A 26,357-nucleotide genomic window follows, 5' to 3' on the forward strand; every position below is an offset into this window, starting at 1 on the left:
GTTTCATTTACTTATCAGATTTGTAGGTTGCCAATGTCATTCCAGCTTGTCATGTATAAAATGATAAAATATCCACAGTAAATATCATCATTGATAAGCCATCATAAACAGACCCTGTACAGCCTATTATCCTAATCACAGTTTTCCTAAATACAGCAATCCTCTGATAATTACTTAACAGCTCACAAGTTAACATAACAGCAAGGTGCTATTCAAGTACCAAAGGCCTCTGAAATAGTTCAGTCTTTACCACTTTCTGAAAGGATGAGGTTGGGGAGGCCATCTACTGTCCAAAGGGAAGCTTTTCCTTAATGTTGGTGCTGTGATGGAAAAACATAATCTCCTATTCTCAGCTCAGCCACATTTACCTCATAGAAATCTGGGATTACTATGATTTTGATCTACATATTGGAGAAGTCAGTTCTGGTTGAGGTCCTGAAGATATTGCGGTGTCAAGTCACATAGGGCTTTATTAGACAAAACCATATTAGACAATATGACAGCAGCCTTTTGCTAAGACAGCTATAAGAGAACATAAACAAAGATTGTGCCCTCCTATCCTCATGCTGGACTTCCTGAAAGATCTGGTTGGCTAATCCAGGAACTAGGCAATTGTTCTGATATGCCTGCATTCCTTTTACATTGCTATGTTCCCAAATGGATGGATGGATGTAACTGCACAAGGAGGTGGAACATGTAGAGGTAGTCTGGAGACAGTTCATTGCCCTTGCCTCATCAAGATCTGTGCAGCATTTGCGCGTGAGCTACAAGAATGCAACTCTTGCATGAACAGCTCTGTTGGTTCTGTAGTGGCCTGGAAAATTTGATCGGCTTGTCTCACTACTGGTACGGCAGTGGAGTGTTCACATGTTAGGGCTGGATGTGGAAGCAGAAGTGCAATCCATTTTCAGCGTTCCAGTCCAGAATCCCCATCCTCAGGTGTAATGTCCATGAGATAGCACTGGCAAGACATGCTCTCTTGGTTTCCCCAGGCCTGACACGTTAAAGGGCTTCCAGAGGCCCTTAAATACCTGGCCCTTTCTCCAGGTGTTGGGCTAGAGTGTTTGGAGACCCTTGTGGGTGTCTGACATGTTTGTCTTCTTGGCCGGTTCTGCCATCAGGTTATTGCTATTGTTATATGCTCTTGTATATTTGTTGTTTGTTTTTGTGCTGTGTGTCACCCAGAGTCGGTTGGAGTTGGGCAGTGTCCGAGTTGAATGAAGTAAACAAACAAACAAACAAACAGTAAAATGGGAATAAAGTATTGACAAAGAAGTGAGGGGCCAGGTTGGTTCTGAGTTATGCCCAACAGTCCCACATTCCCAACCTTTTTCTTTGCCTTCTGTCCTGTCCACTGCTGAATTTTCTACCCATTCCATCCGATTTTCCTTGGTCACTTTTCTCTGCTTTCAGATTGAGTTTTCTATCATTTTTTCATCTCAAACACTGCCTTTCTCCCCCTGGCCCACTCCACTCTCTTACTTGCCCTCTGCTTCCGCTTTCCACAACCCTGGATTTCTGCATCTCTGTCCATATCACCTCCTCTCTGTTTTTCTGCCTGGCTTTTCTGTTTCTTTCACCACTCAAGTGCTGGTTTTCCCAGTCCTTGCCTGATGTTGGAAGATGTTTATCCCTGTTAAATCACCAGGGTTATTGTGAAGAAATTTTCACTGAATGTTTGATTATGTGCCATCAATAGAGTTTTCGACTCTTAGCAACCACATAGCTAGATTTTCTCCATGAGGGAAAATTTGGATTTTGAAAAAAGGGAAAACTTACATTCTTTGGTCACAGTCCTTTCTTCAACTGCAGTCTACATCAGCACCAGAACACTTGACAGCTTCTATATTCCCTTCAGTCATATGATGTCACCTTATCTTGTCTCCAACCCAGAATTTATAAAGTCTGATGCCAACTCTCCCTGATCCTGAAAATCAGGTTTTCTCATTAACCTGACAGGATTCTGCCACAGTAACAAGGCATGGAGGGGAAAAAGCACTTCCTTCCCTCTTTTTGATGAGGGGAGGTCACATAAACCTTTGCAAGCGTGTTACTTAGATATATGGAAAGATCCCTTCCCTTAGTAACCGGTCAGCAGGATATACCAGCCACATCATGATCAATCATTCTCCTGCTTCATTTCTGTTTCCTAGACCATATTGTCCAGCTGTGTGTTCTTTCTTACTGTGTCTCACTTTGGCATGCCATACTCTAGGCACAAGCAGCACAACTTGCTGGCATGTTCTCTCATTGTCAGATTGAACTGGACCATAGGTCTTGTCAACTTCTTCCTCTTCTCCATTGTTAGTTGGAACATAAACTTGGATAATTGTCACATCAAAGGGCAGCCTGCGAAATCTAATTGATGTTACTCAATCACTGACTGCATCGTATCGAAGAACTGCCCCTGCTATGTATCGTTTGTTTTTTATGTTCCTGGACAGTAAACAATGTGATATTCTAAATGAAGAGGTCCAATTCTGGTCCATTTCAATTCACTAATGCCTGAGATGTCAACGTGTAGTCAATTCTTTTCATCTTTCACTGTGTTGAACTTTCCTGTGTTTATGTTTTTTGCGTTCCATGTTCCTACCGCAATTCTGCCTTTGCAGCTTCAGATTTCCTTTTCCTGCATCAGCAATGGAACATCCAGTAGGCTTTAATCTAGCCATAGATTGACCAATCACTAGTCTAACAGGATGGAGTTTTGTTTGATGGCCACACCGGGCTTTGAATAGCATGTCAAGGACCATACTCCAAAAGTTGGTGAAGCCACTTTCATTTTTTATTTTATACTTATTTTAACTATGAATTTGATAGTGACTGCATTATATTTCAATTTTAAACAATTCATTATTTAAATTTATAATTTTTATTTTTACATTTTTTTATTTTATTATGTGGGGGGAGTTATACCTAAAAAATTAACCAAAGTAGCTATTTCCTTCACCAGCAGGAGGTGCCACAACACAGGCTCAGTTTCATAGCCTCCTTTTCTGATGAGAAGGGGGAGAATGCAGCATTTTTTTTCATGAGAGGATACAACGATACAATGCCCTGGTATTGTAGGGCCCTTTGTGGATGAAGGAAACATTTGCACTTCTTTTCTTCTTTTGAGACAGGACTGAGAATAAATAGATGGATGAAAGAGTGAGCAGGACTTGGAGACAGTGGAATTTGGATGGTAAAATAGCAGAAAAACCAGTGGAAAGTCAAGAAGATTGGGGGTGAGCAGAAGAAGAAAATGCAGAGTAGACTTGGTGAGACTTGCAACAGTTGGGGCCGGGGTGGGGGTAAGCATGACAAATGGTCTGAGAAAGCAGCAGGAAGCCCTGTAATGGTAACTGATGTGACACAGATACTGAGCAAGGGAAAGAAGTCATGTTCTCTATGCCATTCCTAAAGAAGGAGCACTGGCTATCGGGAAAGCATGCTGAATCAAGCCAAAGGTCTAGTCAGTCCACCATCCTGCTTTTCACATTGGCCAAACCTGCCACCAGAAACCATATAAACAGGTAACAATAAACAAGAGTCATTGGGAGTTGGGCAGCATACAAATTTGATGAATAAATAAATGTGCCATAGAGTTTTGCCATTTGTATTTCCCAGCAACTGGCATTCAGAAACATCTGGCCTCTGATGAGCCTAACCCCATTTTACAGCTTCTTCTTCCTGTCTTGCCAGCAAGGACTCACAATCAGACCTGCCACCAGATGGAAGCAGAATGGCCTGGCCTCACAGCTCTTGTACAGTGTGAGGCTAGACTTATCTTGCTTTCAGATTTTCAGCATTTCTTATCCTACAAAGGACTCTTAAACTGCTCTCTCGTTCACCCAGGAAGGACTAGCATGACAGTATATGACTAATTTTTTCTTTACATACCAGACTTTACACTGTAAGTACATGGCTATTGCTGCTATAATGCCAGTGGCAATAGTTGTATACAGGTAGTCCTCATTTAGCAACTGCCTCGTTTGGCGACCATTTGCAGTTATAACAATGATGGAAAAATAACTTTATGACCAATCCTCACATTTACAACCTTACTTCAGCAAAGGAATGCTGAAGTAAGATCATAAGCACAGCTGCAGCTTCACTTAGCAACTGCTTCACTTAACAACCGAGTTGCTAGTCCCAGTTGTGGTGGCTAAACAAGGAATACCTGTATTTAAAAACTCTTTAATAAAAAATGATGCCTGTCCATTTTCTCCCCTGAAAATGTACGTTTTGATACAGGTCTCTCACTCATGTCCCTCCTCATCACTTGCCTTTTCTTTGCTGAGAGCCCCAAATGTATCCTTGCATCACGGAGGGGATTACTTCAGTCAACCATTTATTTTGGTTGTGACAGTTCTCGGCTTACGCATTATCGTAATTTCTAATGAGTTTGAACTGCACTGGCAGTCCACACAGCTCATTCTTTTTCCATGTATTTATTTTCCAAAGAAACCCACCTTATCCAGACCAACTAGCAGAGCAGGATAGGATCTACTCCAGGAATCCTTTTAATTACACCAGTATATAAACATAATAAATAAATACTTACTTTTGTATATATTTGTCTGAGTCAGCTCTGCATTTCTTCCCTGCCCTGTCACATCTCCAGTACACCTACAATGGGAAGTGTAGTCACAGACATGCAGCCTAATTTTTAGTTTGTTACAATGTTGCCACAAGGTTAATATTCAACGTAGCTTTGTATTGTAAAACAGCATCTAATTCTCTTAATGGAAATTATTTTATTTGAAGCGTTATACGGCCTAAGGATAAGCTCTACTGGATTTTAAATGGCTGCCATTTTTTTTTAAAAAAGGTAGATCATGTGATCCACGGCAGCGAATGGGAGTGCCCTTTGCAAAAATGGCCACCAAGCCACATTTTCCTACGATAATGAGCAAGCAACTGTTTTAAATGGTGTGTTTGCACGTCCTTATTTTTTCTACATTGGAATTTTGTCTATAAAATAGAAGTAATACAAAAATATATGTCTTTTTAAAGTGATGTTTTATACTGGAAAATCAGTAGTACAAAGACTGGATCCAGGAAATGCCGTCTGATTAAACCAAACCAGACTCCACGGAGCTGATTGTATACTGCTTGTTTGTAACCTCCAGAAGTTTTTTTTTTCTTTTTAGATACAACAGCTAAATCACTGATAAGTGTTCATGGTACAATTTTAAAATACTGCAAGATTTTAATCCAAGTTTTAGGTCATCTGTAATGTGTGGGTGCACACATTTACAGAAACAATCATTTGTTTTAAACTCTCATTTTCTGGATTTTTTAAAAAGTTCTGATAAGCAAAGCAAGACTACAGGTAAGCAAAAGAACCATTCTGTCCAGTGCAACTGATTCACAGAACTAGAACTGAAGGTCATGAATGTGGCTATTTTCACTTTTATTTTTTTTTCTCTATTTTTTTATTTTTCCCTCTCACAGGCTTCAGCGTAAAGAAAGGAAGTCTTTCCTTAAGAATGTGGGCCATTGCAAACTATTATTTTTACCATTAGGGATACGTGACCAAAGTTAACACAATACAGTAAGAGTCTTGCCAGATCAAGATTAGACTACCCATCTAACACAGCATTCTGCATCACAACAGGACCAATGTGTGTGTTTGGGATGCTCACAAGCGGGGATAGATTACACACCATCAAGTCACTGTCAGCTCTTAGCGACCACATAGATGGAAGAGCCACCCTGAAATCCCATTCCCCTTTGTCCCACCCCACCCATAACACGCATACTTGCTTTCATCGCTTCCCTTCTCCATTTTGATGGTGTGATACCCCTTTCTCTTCATAGCTATATGTCTGTAGTATCTCTGTATGTGTATACTGATTTCACTCCAGTGACATAACATGCATTTTTCCAGCAAGTGTTCAGGTTTTTAATATATATATATATATTTATTTATTTATTTATTTATGTCTTTTACATCACTGATCCATTGAAACTTTGATCCACAGAGAGACAGAATCACAGCAATAGGAAAGGCCTCTATTCCCACAAAAATAGTGTGCGAGGGGGATGCACTTTCCAGACAAGAATAAATAACAAAGATACCAAGTTAGCACTTTAAATTGTCCTTCCCAGATCCCTTTGTGGCAAAGGAATAGACCTCTGGGGAGAAGAGGTTGAAGAATGGGAAGGGGACGTAATACGCAGCAGTCTCTGCTGCATCTCCCTCCCCAACCTGACAGTTAAGTTGCAAACACAGCTCGAAGCGTCATGTCACAACACAGCTACAACACCGACTTTGCAGCTATCAGACCATCACGCTTAAGTGGCGTTTTACTCCTGTCCCGTGATCTTTCAGAGAAGGGGACAAGAGTAATTGACACAGCTTTAGGGATAAAGGAGAATCACAAAAATAGAGTGGGAAGTTTCTCTCTTGAGTTATATATAAGGGGGAGAGGGAGGGGGACCGAGTTCTGGTTTTGGACGTGGACCCCCTGCGTGTCCATTGGTGGTGGTGATTTTATTTCTTCAGTCATCGATCAAAATAGCGAAAGAATCCCTTGGCTACAGTGGCAGTACTGTGGCTGTTTGGGGAGAAGAGCAGATTGATTCGGGTAGCCAAATGGGAGGAAGAAATGGAAACGGGCTTGACAGAAACCACTGCATTCTCCAGCACAGACTCCGATTGTTGGCCAGTTGTCTCTCCACCAGGATAAAGAAGCCTGTTTGCCTTGCCCAGCACCTTCCTGGCAATCGGTAGATGCTAAAGCTTACAGTGGAGTGAGAGATTGGGAGATTTCTGCCCTTATTAGGAGGGTGGGGGGAAAAAAGGTGTGAGGTAGGATGGAAGGGAGGTGTGTCTAGATCAGTGTTTCTCAACCTTCACAACTTTAAAACGAGTGGACTTCAACTCCCAGAATTCCCCAGCCAGCCATGCTGGCTGGGGAATTCTGGGAGTTGAAGTCCACTCGTCTTAAAGTTGCGAAGGTTGAGAAACACTGGTCTAGATTAAGGCTTGCCAAGTATACTGTCGCCGAAACGCATGGGAAGGAAGTTGCAAATTGCTGAAGTGGAGGCGGAACTTGTAGCCAAGGCAACAGAGCTTGGAAGCGGGCAGCTAAGGAGTGGGAAAGAGGACTGTGCAGAGGGCAAGTGACTGGCTTTTTCACAAACAGCAATACAGACATCTTTTGTGGCCACAAACACAGACATGGCCCCAGGAGGGGTCCCCTCCCTCATGCTATGTACAGAGATCCATGGAGACCCCTCTCCTCTCCCTTTTTCCCAACCCTGGGGACCCCCCAGCATCAGGGCTGGGAGAAGAGAACCAGGCATAAAGTTTGCATATTTATGTAGAAAAGATGTGGACTTGAGAAATCTGCAGCCTCCGGTTCAAAAGGGAGGTCCTGATGAAAGGAAGGAAGGAAGCTCTCTGACAATCGGTGGGTTTAGGGAGGCATTAATTTGCATGGGGATACTATATTCTGAAGAAATGGGCACAAAATCATACAGAGAATTGGTTATAGAAAACAGAGCAAAAATAGGTTTTTGGAACAAAGGATGGTGGGCAGAGGGAAGATTTAGGATTTTAGGGGAAAATAAATGGAGCCTCCAGCCCAGCAGATTGGAGTTCTTGTTGCATTTAGGGTAGAGAAGGCTTTGTGTCTGGGTGGATGCAGGCACACACACGTGTATGTATTTCTCTCTCCAGATAATTGCCCTGTACAGTTAACTTTTTTTATTGTAGGCCACCCAGAGTCACGTATGCAAGATGAGCGGCTATATAAATCTGATAAATAAAACTAATTTTAAACCAACCAACTAAGCCACTTTACATTCAAAATGACCAGCATCAAAAGCCTGGGTATCACTGGGGATTTAGTATCAACCCACGTTCTAGCTCTGACCGTTCCCAGCAGGTGCCATTCCTTTCACCAGGGATCCCCAGGGATCCTTATTGTTTCCCCCTTTCCGTGGGATTGCCATTATCGGAGGGGAGTTGAGAAGAAACTCGTCATTCATTTTGGAAGAACGTTCCCATGTGGGTGGGTCAAAGCAGTGAAGGGGCACAGGGTTCAGAGTCTCAGAAGACAAGGAAGGGGATCTAGGCCTGGGGAAGTGAAGGGTCGCTGCACGGAGGGGGAAGTCTCTCAGTCGGAGAAGAGGCTGGCGAAGCTCTGTCGGAGGCTGCGGATGCTCTCGGCACGCACTTCGTCCTGACTAAGGCTGCCCCGCGGCACCGGTGCCTCTGCAAGGGGGAAGGTATTGGTCAGAGACTGGGATTTGCTAAGGAGCAGCGAGGGAGGAGTGGGGGGGCAGGAAAGAGGGGAGGGGGAGACGGAGAGGAGAGATGAGAAACACACTATTAAAATCAGGTCAGGCAACAGAACTTGCTTTGTCTGAAATGCTGGGAGAGAAAGGGGAGGTTGAATTTGGGAAGCATTGCCCTCCTTCTCCAGAGCATGGTAAGAAGCAAGAAGCACAGAGCCCCAAAGGGGGCAAGGCAACTGCACAGGCCTTGCCCCTCAAGCCCTAATTCAGTGCTGCAAAGGGTGGTGCGTCCAGTAGGAAAAGGCCACGGTATGGTCCTGCAGCAGGAAAACAGGACCAAAAAGCTGAAAGAAACTGGAGAGGAAAACTCGGGCATTTTCTTCTAATTCTAACTCTTTTTTTTCCCCCTTGTTCCATTTCTTTCCAGTTCTTTGAATTATGGATAGATCCTGTTGTATTTAAAGTGGAGGGGCATGAACTCACTGTGTGATTTTGGCAAGCTGGTGCTAACCAGAGCTGCAGCAAATATTTGAAGATGAAGTTATTCAGCAAGAAATGTTTTTCTAAAACCCCACGTGTTGCTGCACTTAAATGTAGCTGTTTCTCCATTAAAAAAAAAAAATCTTATTGATCCTGACAAAACTGAGCTCATATAACCACCATAACTCAGAAACCCAATTGAAAGTGAGGGTAACACTTTCTGCTCTCACTCTGAACAATCAAACAATTTCATCCGTTTCCATGCCACCCCTTATAGGCTGCCAATAGGAAACACTTGTCATAGGCAGCACAAATGACTGTGAAATGGAGCTTTCCTAAATTTATGCTAACCCTTCAGCTTCAAATTTCACCTGCAAAGTTTGATTTATATATTTAGATTTTTAAAGTATTCTTTTTTAAAAAAATCAAATTTTCAAATTTCAACTCTGGAATGTGGTATCTTAAAACATTAGACTTCTTTGTGCTCCTTTCAGTATGATGACCTTGCATACGTGGAGAACTGAGTAGCTCGTTTTTGTTTTAGGAGGAGGCGTTATTTTTTATAAAAAAAGTACCGTCTAGTTCTCACAACTGCAAACAAAAGCGAACATAAAAAAAGCAAGACAGTCGTAATGATGTCAGTGAAGAGTTTCTTGTATGCAAGTGACTTTTCATTCTTTGCCCTGCCTTGTCATCCTGCTGCACCCAGTCATCTCTCATTTAATACCCTCCCCTGCCCACCTTACTGAACTTCTGACAAAAGCAAAAAGGACACAAAATGACAACACACTGAATTTGCAAAACATAGCCTGAATTGGGATAGGGGAGAGTGCACAAAGCACTGCTTGTGCCCTTGAGTACTGAGGTTACCAGATCATCACGGCAACCTATCAAACCCCTGCTTAGCTAGGAACAAAATCCCCACATTGCAAAAGTTAAGTCCTGGAGTCGGCCAAACCCTGTTCCCTTCACAGAGAACCCAAGAGTCCAACGCTTACTTCAGCTGGGGCTGGGGTGGAGGAGGCAGATCCTGACTGGGTTTCTGAGCAACTTGTGGCTTTCCTTGGCTGGGTGGAGGGCGGTTCCCTTGTTGCCCTGGGCCACCAGGGCCCTGCCCCTGAGTACTGGGCCTCGGCTGCTGGGTGGTGGGTGGTGCTGGGCGCTGCTGCTGAGCTCCTGCTCCTGGTGGGCGCTGCTGAGTCAGGCCCCCTTGGCTGCCCTGCCGTGGATGCTGCCGTGGTTGACCGCCAGCTGCTGCAGGGCGCTGTGCCTGCTGGGGCTGCTGCTGTTGCCCTGGGAGGCCCCCAGACGCTGTCTTGGGCAGGCCAGCCCCTGTGGGCCGCTGCTGCTGGGGGGAGCCCTGCTGCCACTGCTGCTGTCCGCCGCCACTGGGGCTCGGCCCTCTCTGGGGCTGCGGGGACTGTGGAGCAGAGGGTGGCCCCTGCTGGCGAGACTGTTGGACTCCAGGCCCAGGCTGGCGCTGCCCTGCAGGACGTTGCTGAGCCTGTGGCGGGGGCTGCTGGGTAGTGGGACTGGGCAGGCGCTGACCCATTGGGGGGCCACCGGGCTGTGGGGTAAGGCCAGAGAGCTGCTGGCCTTGGGGAGGGGGGCGCTGCTGAGATGGAGGACGCTGGGAGCCTGCGGGTGGCTGCTGAGGTCCTCCTGAAAGAAAGAGGGAAGATGTTTTAACATACCTAATCTGCTAGGATTCTCTCTCAACAAAAGGTTCTGATGCCTCCCTCCCGAGCTGCAATTTTTCCCAAAGCATAATTCACCTTGGGGTGGAGGTCTCTGTTGGGCTGGAGGGCCTTGTCTCTGTCCAGCTTGAGCCGGCTGAGTCTATGAACAAGAACAAACCAAAGCAGGAGTGTGCATCAAAACATATCCTTATTTCCTTCTATCCCACCCTGCCCAGCTATGCTTTTCCTATTTCTGCTATATTCCATTTACTTCATAGCATCATCTGTCCAATACAGGAATGTCTCTAAACCTTTCCCTACTATGGCTAGGCTGCCATTCAGACCTTCAGTCCAAATACATGGACAGATGACACGGGGGGAGGGGGGACCTTTCTCCATTGCAAAAAGTGAGGACAAGGTTGACAAACAGAGTTTTCCTTGCCCTTCCTTTTACCCAGATGCTTCACAATACATCAAGAACAAAAAAGGAAAGCATTTCTAAACAGCTGAAATTTGCTAGTGCCGGATGTGGTGATAGCAATTTAACTAAGGAAAAGCTTTAAAGCATGAGAGAAACATTCTTCTTCACAGCACAAACTGCTATGGCAGCCACCAACTTCAATGGCTTTTAAGGAACATTAGATAATTAATAGCCATTTTACTCAAGATGGCTATATACTTTTATGATTAGAGGCAGTATGCTGCTGAAAACCTATTGCCAGGAACCATGAATAGGAGGGGCTGGTGGCACTTGTGAGCTTCACAGTGGCCTCTGGTTGGCAATCGCTGTGGGAAACAGAATGCTGGACTACATCCAGGAGAGCTCCTCTTAAGATCTTGAAAGTGAGATTAGACCGATTCAGAGAGGACAAATCTACTAACATTTATTATTCGTGGTAGTTAGAATCTCTACAGTATTATACAGGAACACCAGGCGCTGAGACCATATAATTAGAAAGGAATGTGACTTTGGCTCATCGCGTAGATTTTCCTAAACCATCTATCTCTCCATTATCAAAAACCGATCCAGCAGTACGAGTCTTATGTTAACACTTGCTCACAGAGTCCCTCGTGCTGAAATCTTCTGCATCTTTTTGACCCACCAACTTTAATTGGAAATTTCAGGTACTGACCCTGGTCCTAAAGCAGGCAACCTGTGCTTTGTTCCACACTACTACTGCTGTAATCTGAACCCTACTGAACCCTGCCCTTCACTATGACAGTTTGCTGCTCTGAACCTGCATTTTCATCTTCCTCCATCTTCTGACTCTGACTCTTCTCCTTCAGTCCTAGTAAGCACTGACTAATCATAAACTACATGGAAAAACAAAAAGGGAGGAATGACCACTGCTGTATTTATGATGAAAGACAAAGTTGTAATACCTGGGCGTGCTGTCCGGAGGCAGAACGCACAGGGGAGGGCACTGGTGTGCGAGGGATGACCTGGGCCATGCGTGTCAGCACCAGCTCTACAATCAGCTGCTTATCTTCATCCTGATGGTCTCCAATCAGAGGCATGGATGATCCCACTACCTGAGGGAAGGACAGGAAGCGAGCTGTTCTCCTTAAGTAGAACATGTGTAAATTACTCTCCTTCTGCAGGAAATGATTTGTTAAAAAATGCCTATTTTAAAAATTAATAGCGCCAGCAAGTTAATAGCAGAAGTTTCTACTTGGGATGAAAACAAATAGATAATAAGGAATATTGGATGACATCCAGAAAATATCTTTCCTATGACCTATGATTCAGAAAATATGTTTCCCTGACACCCCCTCTCCCCTGCAGAAGATAATAATCTTCAGAATGGAGATAATAACAGATGATCACCATTACGGGATATTTGTTGAAAGGGTAATGTGTGCTGTGTGCATAAACATAAGCAATAGTGTTAACAAAACCACATGGTGCAATGGGTGGTGACTCAAAGAATACAGTCTGATCCATGTAGCCAGGAAGTAGCTGGAACTAAGCCAGTTTGTCTCATTGCCTGTAACACAGAAAACCAACTACACATCATCATCAATGGACACAAATATACATTCACTAAAAATATAGGAAGACGCAGTAGAATCAGAGTGATATATACATTTATCTCCCAAAGAAGGATCCATCAACCCTAACCTTAACCACCAGTTGTTTTATCCTGGTTGAGCTTTCCAACACACATTGAACTACATTTTTAATATGGGTCAGGGTTTTTCCAAACCATCCTCAAAATCTGTAGACTGTCTGGTAAATATCCGTAAGTTTTCTGCCTAACAATAGCAGCAACAGTGGCTCCCTGACAGACTAAATTAGTGCTGAAATTTTCTGAGTAAAAGGGGAGAGGGAAAGTGATTGGCCTAATGCCATCTAGTGAGCATCACAGCTGAAAATGGATTTCAAGTCAAATCTCTTTGGCCAGAGAGAGTACAATACTATCCTGGTACCCTAAAAACACATCTATGTTGAGGTTTCATTAATTCCAGAACTAATTAACAAACGGTTAAAAAGAGCTGATTTGCTTAAACACTTTCAATTAATTGATCATCCTAAAAAGAAACTTTTAAGATGGCTCTTTACCTTATATACTCTGATCTTCCCTTCTTTTGACAAAGAAGGTTTGCATTCCCTGGTATTTTAGCCAAAATATAACCATTCCCAGCACCTCACCTCAATGATGTGGTCACGTCCATCCTTGCCATGTAGAGCTTCTACTGCACAGATGTCCAAACCACCAAAGATTTCTGAACAAGTGTCCACCCATAGTTTGTACCTGCCAGAGAAGGGAAAGGATCAAGAATACAGTCAAAATTATAGACGTGGACAAGCACAGAGCCCTCCTAATTTTATCACTTTCACTCAGATATTTTTAGCCAAAAGAGCTTGAGAAACCACAGAAAAGAGGATTCCTCCCACTATCAGCCACTTATTTATAATCCCTTCCATCTACCCAATCATATTTCCTACCCATGCCACTCACCTATCTGACATGGCTATTTGCTCCAACATGGCAGAGCCAGTATTGGTTTTCCAGTTGCCTGAAACAGAGGTCCTCCTGCCAGGGGAAAGAGGGCATTGTGAGTATTAATTTCCAGGAAGAAACCAGATAGCATTTTTTTCCTTGGAAAAGGAGCTCAAGAACATCCAAGAAAGAGTTTGAGAGAGATTGAGAAGGGGGAATTAATTCAGATGGGGCTTGTCAGATAAAGGATGTATTAAGTATTGTGATGTAAGAAACTGAGTCCTCAAAGGAGGTAAATCCCAACCTTCACTCAGAGATAGCACATGTACAGTCCAAAAAAAAAAAAAAGGCTCTGTATCTCCCATAGTTTGTAAAAGTGGGAATTTCAGCAAGTATAGATTTTTTCAATCTTATGTGATAATGTATGTTTGCCAAAATTCCCATGTAGATCACTTATTAAAGATGCAAGAGCCCAAATTTTTGCATATGGTCACCTTTTTCCAGGACTGTTTCTAGAAAGTGATTTGAAAATGCTGACCAGGATCAATAAAGCTTCATGGAAGACATCATTCTGCTGATGGGAGGAGGCAAAGTAGAAAGGAAGTTGATTTAAGTAATGGTAGGGTCAAGAGAGGTCAAGAAGCTTCTACAGGGAAGGGGCATCACTCGTTAAGAGTAAGGAAATTAGCAGGAGGAATTTCTCCAGACTCACATGTAGGCTTTGTAGTTATTGCCAATCTTCTGTATACGGATATCATATTTGGCATCAATAAAAGGTTCTGAGGTGGCATAGGTCTTCGTAAGAGCTACCACACTGGCAATGTCCTGGAAATCATATTGGTTCTCCACCTTGACCTGCAATCAACAAACAGGAGCCTTTGGATTTACCACATGAAATATAAGCAAATAAACCTACATCACTCACATTTCAGCAACTGAACTTTGACCCCTTTAAAATCTGATTTATCCTCCCAAATTGCATGTTTTCTGTGTTTCTAGATGAGGTTTACTATGCCAATTTCTCTTCCTCATTTGATCACATTTCATACAGGATTCAGACAATACAGTAATGTCTTCTACTTATAGCCCACTCTTTCTTCTATTTATTTTCCCCAAAAAGTTAAGGAGGAAAGTACAAAATAAACGCACAATAGTTTAAACAGGTAGTGCTAAAAGCTTTCTATTTGGGAACACCTACTAACATCATTTTCTCAAGGATTCAGTCTGCCATCAAGAACTAGCAGGAATCCTATCCAAAGGTAGAAATTGCAGGAATGAGTGAGGGGACTGTAAAAGCAATTTGAATGATGATGACCGTTGGACACTCATCAAACTTTAGATTCAACTGGAGTGTATTGTTGGTGCATCCCCCACCTGCCTACAGGGCCATTACCACCAAATAACTTAAGGAAGCAGCTATCATTTCTGAAACTGGTTCAGCTGGACTTTCTCCTCCTCACAGGGCTATTGCCAGTCAGCTCTCTTGAGGGAAGAATCCCAGAAGTTTGTGTTTCACTTAAAATATTTGTTATATTTTTATATTGTTCATAAGCCACTTTGGGATTGCTCTTATCCTTGAAGATTGGATAACAACAACAGAAACAATAAAAAGATCTTGTTGACATGGTGAATTCTGTGGACTTGGCAGCCTTTGGCTCCTTGCCACGCCCCTCCCCCCCCGCAAGTTCTGAGCCTTCCAGCTGTTGGAGGTCCTAGGCTGAGTGGAGTCCTCCTGGCCTTTTCATCACTAAGGGTCTTACCCTGTTATAGGGGGTGAGGGAGTTGGTGGGGCCTGGGTGGTCTCTTCCTGCTGGGGCTTGGACCTCCACCCCAAGACTGCCAAGTACATTGGCAGCTGTGGTTCGGGGTGGCCAGGGTCCCAGTAGGGTGGGGTGAGTCATGGAGGGGATTGAGTTGTTGTATATACAAGAAGAGGGAGATACTAGCATATGCATGCCTGGGCCTGGGAAGGAAACACAGAGGGTGGGGGTGAGACAGGGGGTAAGGGGGCAGGCAGGACCATCCCAAAGGTGACAGACAGAGGGAGATATGGCAAGAACCCAATGGTGGGCTACATTCGGGAACACCAGGCCTGCTGTTTCAAAGTGGTCCTGCTGTCCAGCCCTCAGCTTACATCCTCAATGCCTGGCAATTGGATCCTCAGTGGCTCTGGACTCCTCCTGTTGCTTTTGAATGCCAGGTTGGTGTGTAACAAAGCTGTATGGTCTTACCTTGTATGAGGTAAGGGGTTGACGTGGCATTTCTTACTGAAACCTGATCAGGCCCTGGCGGGGGGGGGGGGAATCCCCTCTTGGAAATGTGCCCACCTGAGCTTCGCACCCGCCAAGAGTCCAGAGGAGTTGGGGGGAGATGTCTGTTGCCATCTGTGACTCACTACAGGCTTTCAGGAGCTCAACTTCACAGGTAACCAGATGGAAGGCACTCTGGTTGAAGCTGCACTTTTAAAAGATGGCGGCCCTCCCTGCCTGAGCCGCTGGATTCTATTGCTGGATTGGCAACAGAGTCCCCAAGACTATTGGTGCTGGGGAATTTCAATTTGCCACCCAGTAATGTTGAGTCTAGGGCAGCACAGGAGTTTGCAGCCCCAGGGCAACCATGTGCTTGTCCCAAGCTGTTGATAGCCCGACACATACCAGTGGCTGCACACTGGATCTGGTTTTTGTGTTGGGGTGGTTGAGATGTGATCTGGCAGTGGAGAACATTAACATCACTCTGATGCCATGGACAGATGACTCTCTGATTGCCTTTTGATTCACTGTTGTCACCCCTCCCTGCAGAGAAGCAGGGCCTATTCAATTCACCCGCCCCAGACAACTGATGGACCCAATGGGGTTCCAGAGAGAGCTTGGGGTTTCCCCTGGGGATCTGGTGGTCAATTCAGCAGAGGGTCCAGTCTCTGTCTGGCATAGGCAGGAGGTTGGGGCTTTGGACCATATTGCCCCTATGCAGCTTCTCCCTGAGTGCCAATCCCAGGGTGTGTGTTCATTTACTGAGGAGCTCCAGGAAAACACATACCAGAAGAGAGACCTAGAACAGTACTGGAGGAATTCTCAAAACAAATGTGACTAGACATGTATCTCCCATAGTATCTACCTGCCTGATTTGATCTGGCAGGGTTGGCACTCTGAGTTCCTTCAATTAAACAATGCCATCTATCAGGATTCCAGAAGTGTACCTTCTCTGTAGTAGAACTTGCCCTCTGGAATGAAGTCCCCCCTGAGATCCAGATGGCTCCCACCCTGCTGGTGTTTCAAAGTGCCTTGAAGACCTGGCTCCCCCAAGCCTTTGGCGACAGTGAGTGAAGCCTCCTGGATTGTGTGGGTTTGTTTCTCTTTCATTCTTGTCTAATTCTTGTCATCTTTTATTCTTTTATTTTCGTTTCTTATTTTTGTGGGGTTTTTCACAAACATTGGACAATAGCTCACCAAAGCCAAATCTACTCATCCAGTCTGGTTATCCAGAGAGGACCTTCCAAAAACCCCCTACTTCGTGAGGTAGATGTATGGATAAGACGGCAGGCCTTCTTGCTGGAAATACCCTCCCTCCAGAACTTTGTACCGCCTCCATTTTGCAGATGTTTTGGAGCTCAAAGGCTCAATTCTAACAAGCCTTTGGTCCCAGTTGAATGGTAATAGGTAGCTATCTTGAGTTTGCTTTTGCTTTCTGATGGTATTTTCATTATACTGTGGGTTCTTTTTGTTTTGGCTTTTATTTGTGGTTGTATGCTGCCCAAAGGCCTCCAGGACTGGGCTAGGTCATAAGTACAGTTAAATAAAGAAACAAACAAAAAAATTCTAAATTTGTTCCTAAACAGAAGTAGAATCCGTTATAAATTGCAGCTGGAGCTGCTGGGAAATATTTTAAAACACTGAAGAGCTATTTGTTGCTGATTGGGATAGCTGATATTGGGAGGAGAGATTATTCTTCCCACAATTGCCCCTTGAAAGGGAGAGCAGACAGGGACCACAGAGCCAAATTGGGAATACACTAAGGTCTCACAAGTTTCTGCCTCAACAATGAAAATAACCTAGGAGAGAGAAAAAGAACATATTGTTGCTTGTAACTTGTTTAGAAGTACAAAGCAAGAGCTTAGCAGCTCTGTGGTCTAGGTAATAAACTTTGCATTCCAGGCAGAGCAGAGATCTAAGTGATCAGCATGTAAGAGATACTGAGATAAACAAAGATGAAGGCAAGCTAATTAATCTAGATCATTTTTTAAAAAAACAACTTTGAGTTGCCTTGCAGGGCCTCTCCCCACTGCTGAGTTGAACTGGCTTGAGTCAGCAGAAAATTATAACAGCATGAAGCTGGTTGACCCCACTGAGAGTCCTTATCCCTGGCTCTATGCCTCAGTATCAGATCACTGCCAGTCCTGTGACTCCCCTCCAAGGTAGGGTTATCAGATATCTAAACAGGGAAAGGAGGACAGAGACAATTGGAAAGGAGGACAAATGGGGGAAAGGAGGATGCACTAACTGTTCAGGGTTTGAATTTATATTCGTTTGAGAGGAAGGGATTACAAGTGAGTAAACAGGCACACAATGGGGAATACACATTGAGAGCAATGTACTAGCCCAGGTTAAGAGGCAAAAGCCTTCAGCATGCAATTGATTACGGTCTTGTACATTTCAGGCAGCTACGCACACTGGGGGAGGGTACTAATTAAGGTCACAAAGCTGAGCTTGTTAACTTATTAGGGAAGTACTGCCCCCCAGAGAAAAACTGCTCAGGGAGTGATACTCAAAAAGCCAGGCAATTTTTTGATGTTAAGACTATGCCTGCCAGACGGAGGACATGAGGACCAAAGGAAAGACACATCCTCCTTTTGCTAGACATCTGGTATCCCTACTCCAAGGTGATGGGTGATCCTAACAGATTTTAATACTTTGGGGCTACTCTTGGATGGTGTCAGAAGAATAGGGGAAACACTACTTTAACCCTAATATGGCTAAGGATGACTGAGAAAACCTGTTTCAGAAAGCTGGGGACAACAGGAAGGCAAAAATCATGAAACATGGTAAAAAAAAGATGTTGCCAAGACATGTTTATGCCGTAGTTAGGTGCAAGTGGGAAAAGACCTTTAGAAAGGGATAACACATACATCAGCTTATCTTGAAGGAATATCTGAGTGAATTCTATGGTGGTGGTATGTGAGATTGAGAGATTGAGAGTACTCAGGGTCAGTTTTTGGGAACTATTATACCCCTCACCTTTCCCATTCCAGAATGAGCATGTCCCATCTTTACCACCACTGGATATTTGGAGGTTGTCAGCTGGAAAAAGAAGAAGAAAAAAGAATCACCAAAGGTTGACTATCACTGCAATTAGCCGCCACGGTCTGCCACAAAGGTTACTGCAATGCCAAGTACTGTTCAGTTCCATTAAAAGAAATTACAAGTTTATGCAAAACAAGGAACCATGTACAGTGGTGCTTAAAAATTTGTGAACCCTTTTGAATGTTCAATATTTCTAAATAAATGTGACCTAGAACATGATCTGTTCTCCTTCCAAGTCCTAAAACTAGATAAAGAGAGTCCAATTAAAATGAATCAAAAACATTATACTTGTTCATTTTTTTACTGAGGAAAATGATCCAAATGGCCACACACAAATGTGTGGCTTTGGATCATTTTCCTCAATGAATAAATGAACAAGTGTAAGTATGAACTGTTTTCAATCTTAATATGAAACAGGGGTCTTGTAAGCAGGTTGGAGTCAATGGAAGGAAGGCAGGCAGGCAGGCAGACAAGCTGGCTAGTTTGTTACAAGCCAATGTCTAACACTTGATTTCTTAACACTTGGTGATTTGTAGTTGAATGCATGAATACACTGAATGATATAAAACTCCACCAGTGACATCTGATCTGAAATGTAGCAGTTGTCTAGTAATAAATAAATCTGTATAAATCAGGTTGAAGTCAAGGCTAAATATATGCGAGATAAATGATTAGACAACGGTTAACTCAAAAAGAATATAGTTGCTCTATTTATTAATTTATCAACAACATCACTTTACTTTTCCAGACAATTGCAACTTATTCCGCATAACCAGCAAATGTTATTCTTACTGATAATTGTGCACAGAATTGGCTGTAGGCTATATATACACAGGAATCATGGATTCTGCGAGGCTTAAATATATTTCTAGTAAAGAGAACATCGGGATTTTGCCAAGATTTTGCCAAAGGTACTGTACAGTGCAGGTAAGTTGTAAAGAATGATAGTATTCCATTTGTTTGGACAGAAGTATATGGGATGTGAAGAAACTCTGCTGTATTTTTATTTGTGTGTTATAATGTTTTCCTGTTGCCTTCTGAGTAGGGTTTTAATGTAACTGAATGGCTCCATGCCTAGTTTTGCTATCAATCTTCCTATTTTTTTCCTACAGCTGGGCTGAAGGGAGAAGTCCTTGGCAGAAGAGCCAAGAACTTCCCAGCTACAGTAGACAGACTATCCTGGTATGTCATGAATCCAGTTTGACTGGAAGCACCCTATAGTGCATACAGGCAGTCCTTGAGTTACAACCATTTGTTCAGCGACCATTCAAAATTATAATGGTGCTGAAAAAATGGACTTATGGCCCATGCCCAAAGTTATGGCCATTGCAGCGCCCCTGCAGTCACATGATCAAAATTCAGTCGCCCACACTTACAACTGCAAGGGCACTACAACTCCCCCCACCCGCCTATCTCCCCCCCATCTATGCCCTTTTGGCCACCCTGCACAGTGGCACTTGTCAGTGGCAGCACTGGGGCTGAAGTAGAGGCCCGGGGCCTTCAGCAGTCTCAGTCAGCTGCCACTGCTCCCAGGCTTCTACTTCAGCCCCAACACCACCACTGCTGCTGAAAAATGCTGCCTCAAGCCCCACACTGTGGCCAGCTACCCCAGCACTACTGCACAAAGCCCCAGTTGCCCCCGCTGCCCTGCACTCTACAGGCTCTGCCACATCCAGCTGACCTTCACCATTTTCCTCCCACTGCTGATGAGGTGTGCCTGGCCTGACCCTACTGTATGTGAAGCAGCTGCTGGCCACCCCAGGCCTTCTTCCTGCAGCCATTCACACCATTCTCCAAGCCACTCATGCCATTTCTTCTCCAAACTGCACGCCCCATTCTGGTCTTCCCCAGGTCTTGCAAGAACAAGTACACTATTTGGGGATGGCAGGAACCCCGTTTTTCCAGTGCTTTGGAAGACCTCACTCTCCAAATCATGTGCCCCATTCCTTCTCCAGCCCTGTCCTTGAGAAGGGAAATTAGCTTTCTAAACTCCATTCTTCGAGCTTCTCTCTCCTTTCCTCTTTCTAGACAATCTCTATGTTCAGCCTCACGCCATTTGCTCTCTTCTTTTCTTCTTAAGAGATGTGCATGCTCTTCCCGTTGTTGCTGAAACATTTCCTTCATAGTACTGGACTATGGTTCAACTGGGTCAGGCTTGCTTTCATTTTCAGCCTCTGCTTCATAGCTTTCCATTTGCTTCTCAGCAGCCATTTTTGCCTTTTCTTGCTCCATCTGTTGGTGCCTGGTATAAGCTCGAGTCTGAGGAAGTGCTTGTAAGGCCAGGGTATTAGTAAGTAGGTTTCAAACACTGGTTCCTGCTTGGCCTCCTTATCACACACCTCTTGGCATGTCTTGATCACCTCTGCACTCTTGGATCCCACTGCTACCACCACCTGTGAAGGTCTTTGCTTTCCAAGGACTGGACACACCACAGCATAGCAGATTTGTACAGCATGCTTCATTATGGCACACACTTTTCCCAACACCAGGCTACTGCTCTGGGTTAACTCCACCTTTCTAGGCCTTGCAAGTTGATGTTGCCACGTAAATACATCTTTAATACTCAGTCCTTTAATACTCAGCCCAAACAAAAGTCTCAAAGTCTGTAAAGTGGCGTACAACCTTTGTATCCTTCCAAAAGTTCTTGCACTAGTTGGGATGAGGTGCTGCCTCAGTGTGGTTGCTCCTTTTCTGGTTGCTGCCGAGCTCCAGGCCAAGCTCCAAGCTCCGCTCTTAAGCAGCGTTGCATTTGAACACTCCAGCTGAGCTCCCAAGCCAAGCTCCAGGCAGGAATCCCGCCAGGATATGCTGCTTACCATAGCTTATGATCTTGGCCATTGACTGATACTCCTCTTGCCTGCCTGTAACAGTTGTCAGTCTCCAAATGCCACCTCCCGCTTCCCTGTCTGCTTGCCATTTTCTTATCTCCTTTTTTCCTATACACCCACACACTTTTGCTTCTGTAAGCTAAGGGCCTGGGTGGGGTGAGCCTGCCTCTGGACATCCACTTGTCCTTGAAAACACCAGGGTGTGGCTCAATTAGCCAGGCAGCTGGAACGTCAGCATGGATGCTTGTAAGTAAACATGAGTGAATGAATGAATGAATGAATACATGAGCCAATCTCTCAGGTTTTTACAGCCCTTTGGAAAAAAACATGACCTGTGCTGAGCCTTGGGGAAGTGGCGGGGGGAGTGTTTCTGCCTGGCTGCAGCTGCTTTTCCCAAGTGCAGACAGCAATCCCAGCTTAACTTCCTCACAGATAGATACCTAGTCCTGAGACAACTGATCTGTGAAAAGGTCCAACTTGAACTTCTGAGTCAGGGTAGTAAACTGCTATGTATTCTTACCCTGCCACACTTTAAGATCCAGTTTATTGATAGTCTCTCCTTTCTGCCCCTTAAATTAAGCAAAATACCCAAAGCTTTGGGATTTCAGGGCAGCAAGAGGTACTTTCCCCATTTGTTCAGCACAATGGATCACTCCCCAATGCCAAGTATTACAATCCTGAAACCATGATGAAAATTTTCTGAAATGGCATGTTGCTAATGCAGGTAATGTGTTTAAACTGAAAAAAGGTCCTGGCAGATAAGATGTAGAGATAATGAGGGAGGCTTGTAATTGATTTAGGAGGCAAGTGATGAAAACGACACAACGCGAGTTTCTCAGAGGTGTAAGGGAAGATGTTGTTGAGAAGACTGAGATTCAGTCCAATTGTCCCTTCCAGTATGTTACATTGGCCTTTGACCTCCAACTGCATGGCTCCTAGTGTTCTGTTAATTATTCACTATACTTAGTTCTTATTGGGATCCATATAGGGTTAGGGCTAGGGTTAGAGTTAAGTTATTCACTCTAGGGTGGACTAGCAGCCTTTCCTTGCTGGGATTAGGTTAAACATGTCATATCCCGTAGGTGTCATATCCTTGTGACACCAGAATCACGTGGCTGGGGGCAAGCATGTCATATCCAGTTAGGGTCATGATCTGGTGATGTCAGCATCACGTGGGGTTTGTTTGTTTAGTTTGATGGCATCCCTGATTAAACAATTAAAATTAGTATAAACTATTACCACTATCCTTTGTTTCTTTGGCAAATTCAATCCTATCATTCATTGTGACTCACAGAAAACATGAAGTAGCTTAGAACTACTTTGCTTTTTTAACAAAGGCAGCACAACTAATCTGTGTGTTCTCCCAAGTATTTTGAACTAGGAAAAATAACTAGGAGGATATGAATATAAAACTATATACACGTCTGTTAGGACAACTGCCCACAGTCACTGGGAGTCAGGCTGCATATACGGTAAATTTAATAAATTATTGTTGGTCACACAGTCAGCTAGATGTTTAGACTGGATTTGGCATTTTTGTCCACTTATCGAGTCCTTCCCAAGGACCTGGGATAGGCAGATGTTTACTAATATTAAAGGTACTGATGCAGGATGTAAGCTGTTCCAGTAAAGCTGCCTTTTGCAATTGACTGATGGTGATTTTGTCAATGCTGATGGTGTTCAAGTGGTGCTCCAGATGTTTTGGAATTGCACCCAAGGCACCTATTACTATTGGTACTATCTTTGCTTTCTTTTGCCACAGTTGTTCTACTTCTATTTGCAGGTCTTTATATTTTGTGATTTTCTGCAGTTTTTTTTTTCTTCTATTCTGCTGTCTCCAGGTATTGCAATGTCCACTATCCAGACTTTTCTGTCTTTCTTATCAACAATTGTTAAGTCTGGGGTATTATGTGGCAGGTGCTTGTCTGACTGAATTCTGAAGTCCCAAAGCACTTTAGCTTCTTCATTTTCTATTACTTTGTTTTGTGGTCCCACCAGTTCTTGCTTGCAGGCAAGTAGTATTCTTGCAGATATTAATATATTATTATTATTATTATTATTATTATTACTACTACTACTACTACTACTACTGTTATCTCAGAACATTTCTAACACACAATGACAATAGCTTGTCCATAAAAACTGCATAATAAACTATGTGAAACCAGAGGACACCAAAAAAATACAAGCCTCAAAAGTATTTCCAGTATTGAACTGCCTGGATTTGTTAGGATACAAGATGACATGCATCATCTCAGGGTAGCTCCCTATTTTCTACCTATACATTTAAAATTACTGCAGCACCACATGTCTTAAGCACCATGCAAGAAATCCTAGTAAAGGGATCCCTCTATATGTCAAACTACTTTTAGTTATTGTAAGGCCTGAAAAAGGATCTCAGTAGGTCCATGCCGAACTAGAGTTCACCGTTGAGGTAATCCAAATGAGGTTTCCCTGCCTGGTTCAGTTTTTTGGGATTAATTTCAGCACTTATGGCCTAAGATTTGACAGAACACTCACAGCTGTGCAGCTGACTGCATGCCCTCTTGGCCTCTGCCCTTTATGGCTGATTGATCCAGCTGCAAAGGATGGATTAGATTACTCCACCTTTGTGGAAGGGATGCACTTCATGACTTGGAGGAGATCAAAGTGACTTGCTCTCAAAAAAATCATTTTGCATCTGTTGGCTCTTAACATTGACCAGTTATGAATGTATCTTTCTGACAGAGGGTATATTCTGTTCTTGGAAAAGAGGGATTATTTGGATCCAATCAGTCATTGTCCTTCTGGTAGAGGAAAAGATTCTGTCAGGACTGATAGTTTCCTTGACCAGAAATTAGGGAAGTTTGGGACAGGGTTTTGCTTCCTCTGAAAAACAGGTGGTGCAATCCTGAAGTTGGGCTATATAACAAAACAAGATCTCCATAGGAATAGCCACATTGATCGAAGAATCTGTAAGACTGTTTATTGTAACGTACTGCCCCAGAGAATGCCCTTGAGCTTGGACTTGAAGGTGCAGGTAATGCAAGGTATTATGGCTGGGTTGCCAAAAGGGGCAGTTTATCAGGATCTTATTGTGTCTATTTGGAAGTAACTGTTCTGGTTGCCAATTTACTACTAAACTAAGTTTAAGATGTGTATTATATAAAGCCCTATTTGGCTTAGGTCAGGTGTTGATAAACCTTTCAGTTGCTGAATGCCACTGCATAATATGCAGGATCTCTCCCCATGTTTTTCATTAAATTGTCCAAAATCTCCCAAGACTGCTATATCTCGCAAGACTTTGGGTATTCCACCTCAGATCTTGTGCAAAATCTCACATGAGATTTTAACATCTTCATTTAAAATTTTGGGGAATGCACATGTGAGAAAACAGAAATCTTGTGATGTTGCCTGCCCATGACTTTGGAGTTTGGTATCTAATTAAAAAGATTTTTAGTGTGCAATTGCCCTGCCTCATTCATGGAATTCTGCAAGAGATCCATTCAGATGATGTCTTCTGTTTTTAACTATCTGTACCTTACCAACGCTTCATCCATCATTTCTCTTACCATAAAAATACACTGAGGAAGAAGAGGCAGAATAGTTGCGCAATGCCATTTGACTTATAGTGCTGAGAGCCAGCAAAGCCTTTCAACTTGTTGAGGAATTTCTCCTCGCCAACACTCTCATATTTGCTGAAGAAACCAAACTCTTCAAAAATCATTATGAAGAGCTGCTAAGATGTCTCTCCAAACTGGCTTTGAAATGTCAAATGCAGTTTATTCTAAACCAGTGTAAAATGACATGTATTGGCCCCCAAAATTCAAAGTTTACACATATATTAATAGGAGCTGGCTGTGACTGAGTAGGAAAGAGATATTGGATTAATGGTGGACAGCTTGATGGAAACATCTACCCAGCATGCTGCTGCTGTATGGAAGACAAATTCCATGCTTGAAATGAAAAGGAAGGATGGATGTCAGACTTTCTCTGTTGGTGATGTAAAAAAATTGAGGGCACATTGATTCACATGATTTGGTCCTGTGAATCACTGATATCCTTTCAGAATAATATTTTAAGGTTAGATTTATTGGGGGGGGAGGGTTGTTTTTGTTTTTACTGTTAAAGATGTTATGTTAAATTAAGCCCTGAAACACTAGAATTTGACTATTTTTGAGGAATTATGGTTGTTTCAGGCCTGGGGTATTGCTAAGAGAATTATTTTGAAAAATTAGAAAAGTAGTAATATTCCTGATATTAAGGATTGGATTCAAGAAATATATGACATCCATTTTGAAAAGGCAATTTTATCAAAAATGACTCAATAAGATTTTCCAAAGCATAGATTTTATGACATTTTGTAATCTTAGACATTTTTTTCCCTAAGGTAGATTTAGAAATCTGCTTTATATTTGATTAATATGTGACATATATCAATAGTTTCCCCCGTTTTTATTTTTGTTTTGTTATGTTTTATTTTTGTAGTTTTTCATGTATTTTCCCTTTTTTTCCTATATTCTATAATTTTTCTATTTCTTTCTGCAAACCTACTTAAGAAATAAATATAATTGTAAAAGATAGGAAAAAAACTAATGAAAATGAAGGGAACTGAAAATAATTGCCAATATAATAATATCCTTACACAAATCTGTAGTGAGACCATATTTGGAGTTCTGTGTATAGTTCTAGTCACTGCACCTTAAAAATGATATTATAGAGCTAGAAAAGATGCAAAAAGGGCAACCAAAATGTTGGGAGAAAGGAGCAGTTTCTCTATAAGCAAAGATTATAGCTACAGCAATTGGTGCTCTTTAGCTTAGAATAAAAAGGGGAGAAATTATAGAGGTACATAAAATAATGCACAGTTTAGATAACATGAAGACAATAATTTTTCTTCCCTCTCTCAATGGAAGG

At 43.0% G+C, this 26,357-nt stretch overlaps 1 protein-coding gene across 1 annotated transcript in view; it reads right to left on the reverse strand.

The window, feature by feature from the left end:
- Nucleotides 1-6,986: 6,986 nt before the first annotated feature.
- SYN1 (synapsin I) overlaps nt 6,987-26,357 on the reverse strand; it is an 86,385-nt gene continuing 67,014 nt past the window's right edge. Inside the window, exons 6-12 of the mRNA XM_025163651.2 lie at nt 18,568-18,630; nt 14,049-14,191; nt 13,355-13,429; nt 13,045-13,147; nt 11,805-11,924; nt 9,711-9,877; nt 6,987-8,247 (exon numbers count right to left, since the gene is read on the reverse strand). Of these exons, the coding sequence (XP_025019419.1) occupies nt 8,112-8,247; nt 9,711-9,877; nt 11,805-11,924; nt 13,045-13,147; nt 13,355-13,429; nt 14,049-14,191; nt 18,568-18,630 (807 nt within the window). The 3' untranslated portion in view covers nt 6,987-8,111. The remainder of the gene's footprint in view (nt 8,248-9,710; nt 9,878-11,804; nt 11,925-13,044; nt 13,148-13,354; nt 13,430-14,048; nt 14,192-18,567; nt 18,631-26,357) is intronic.

The sequence above is a fragment of the Python bivittatus genome, unplaced genomic scaffold, assembly GCF_059951505.1.
Source record: "Python bivittatus isolate LINGU-HERP-01145 unplaced genomic scaffold, Pbiv_v1 ctg000220_np1212, whole genome shotgun sequence".
NCBI classification, from domain to species: Eukaryota; Metazoa; Chordata; class Lepidosauria; order Squamata; family Pythonidae; genus Python; species Python bivittatus.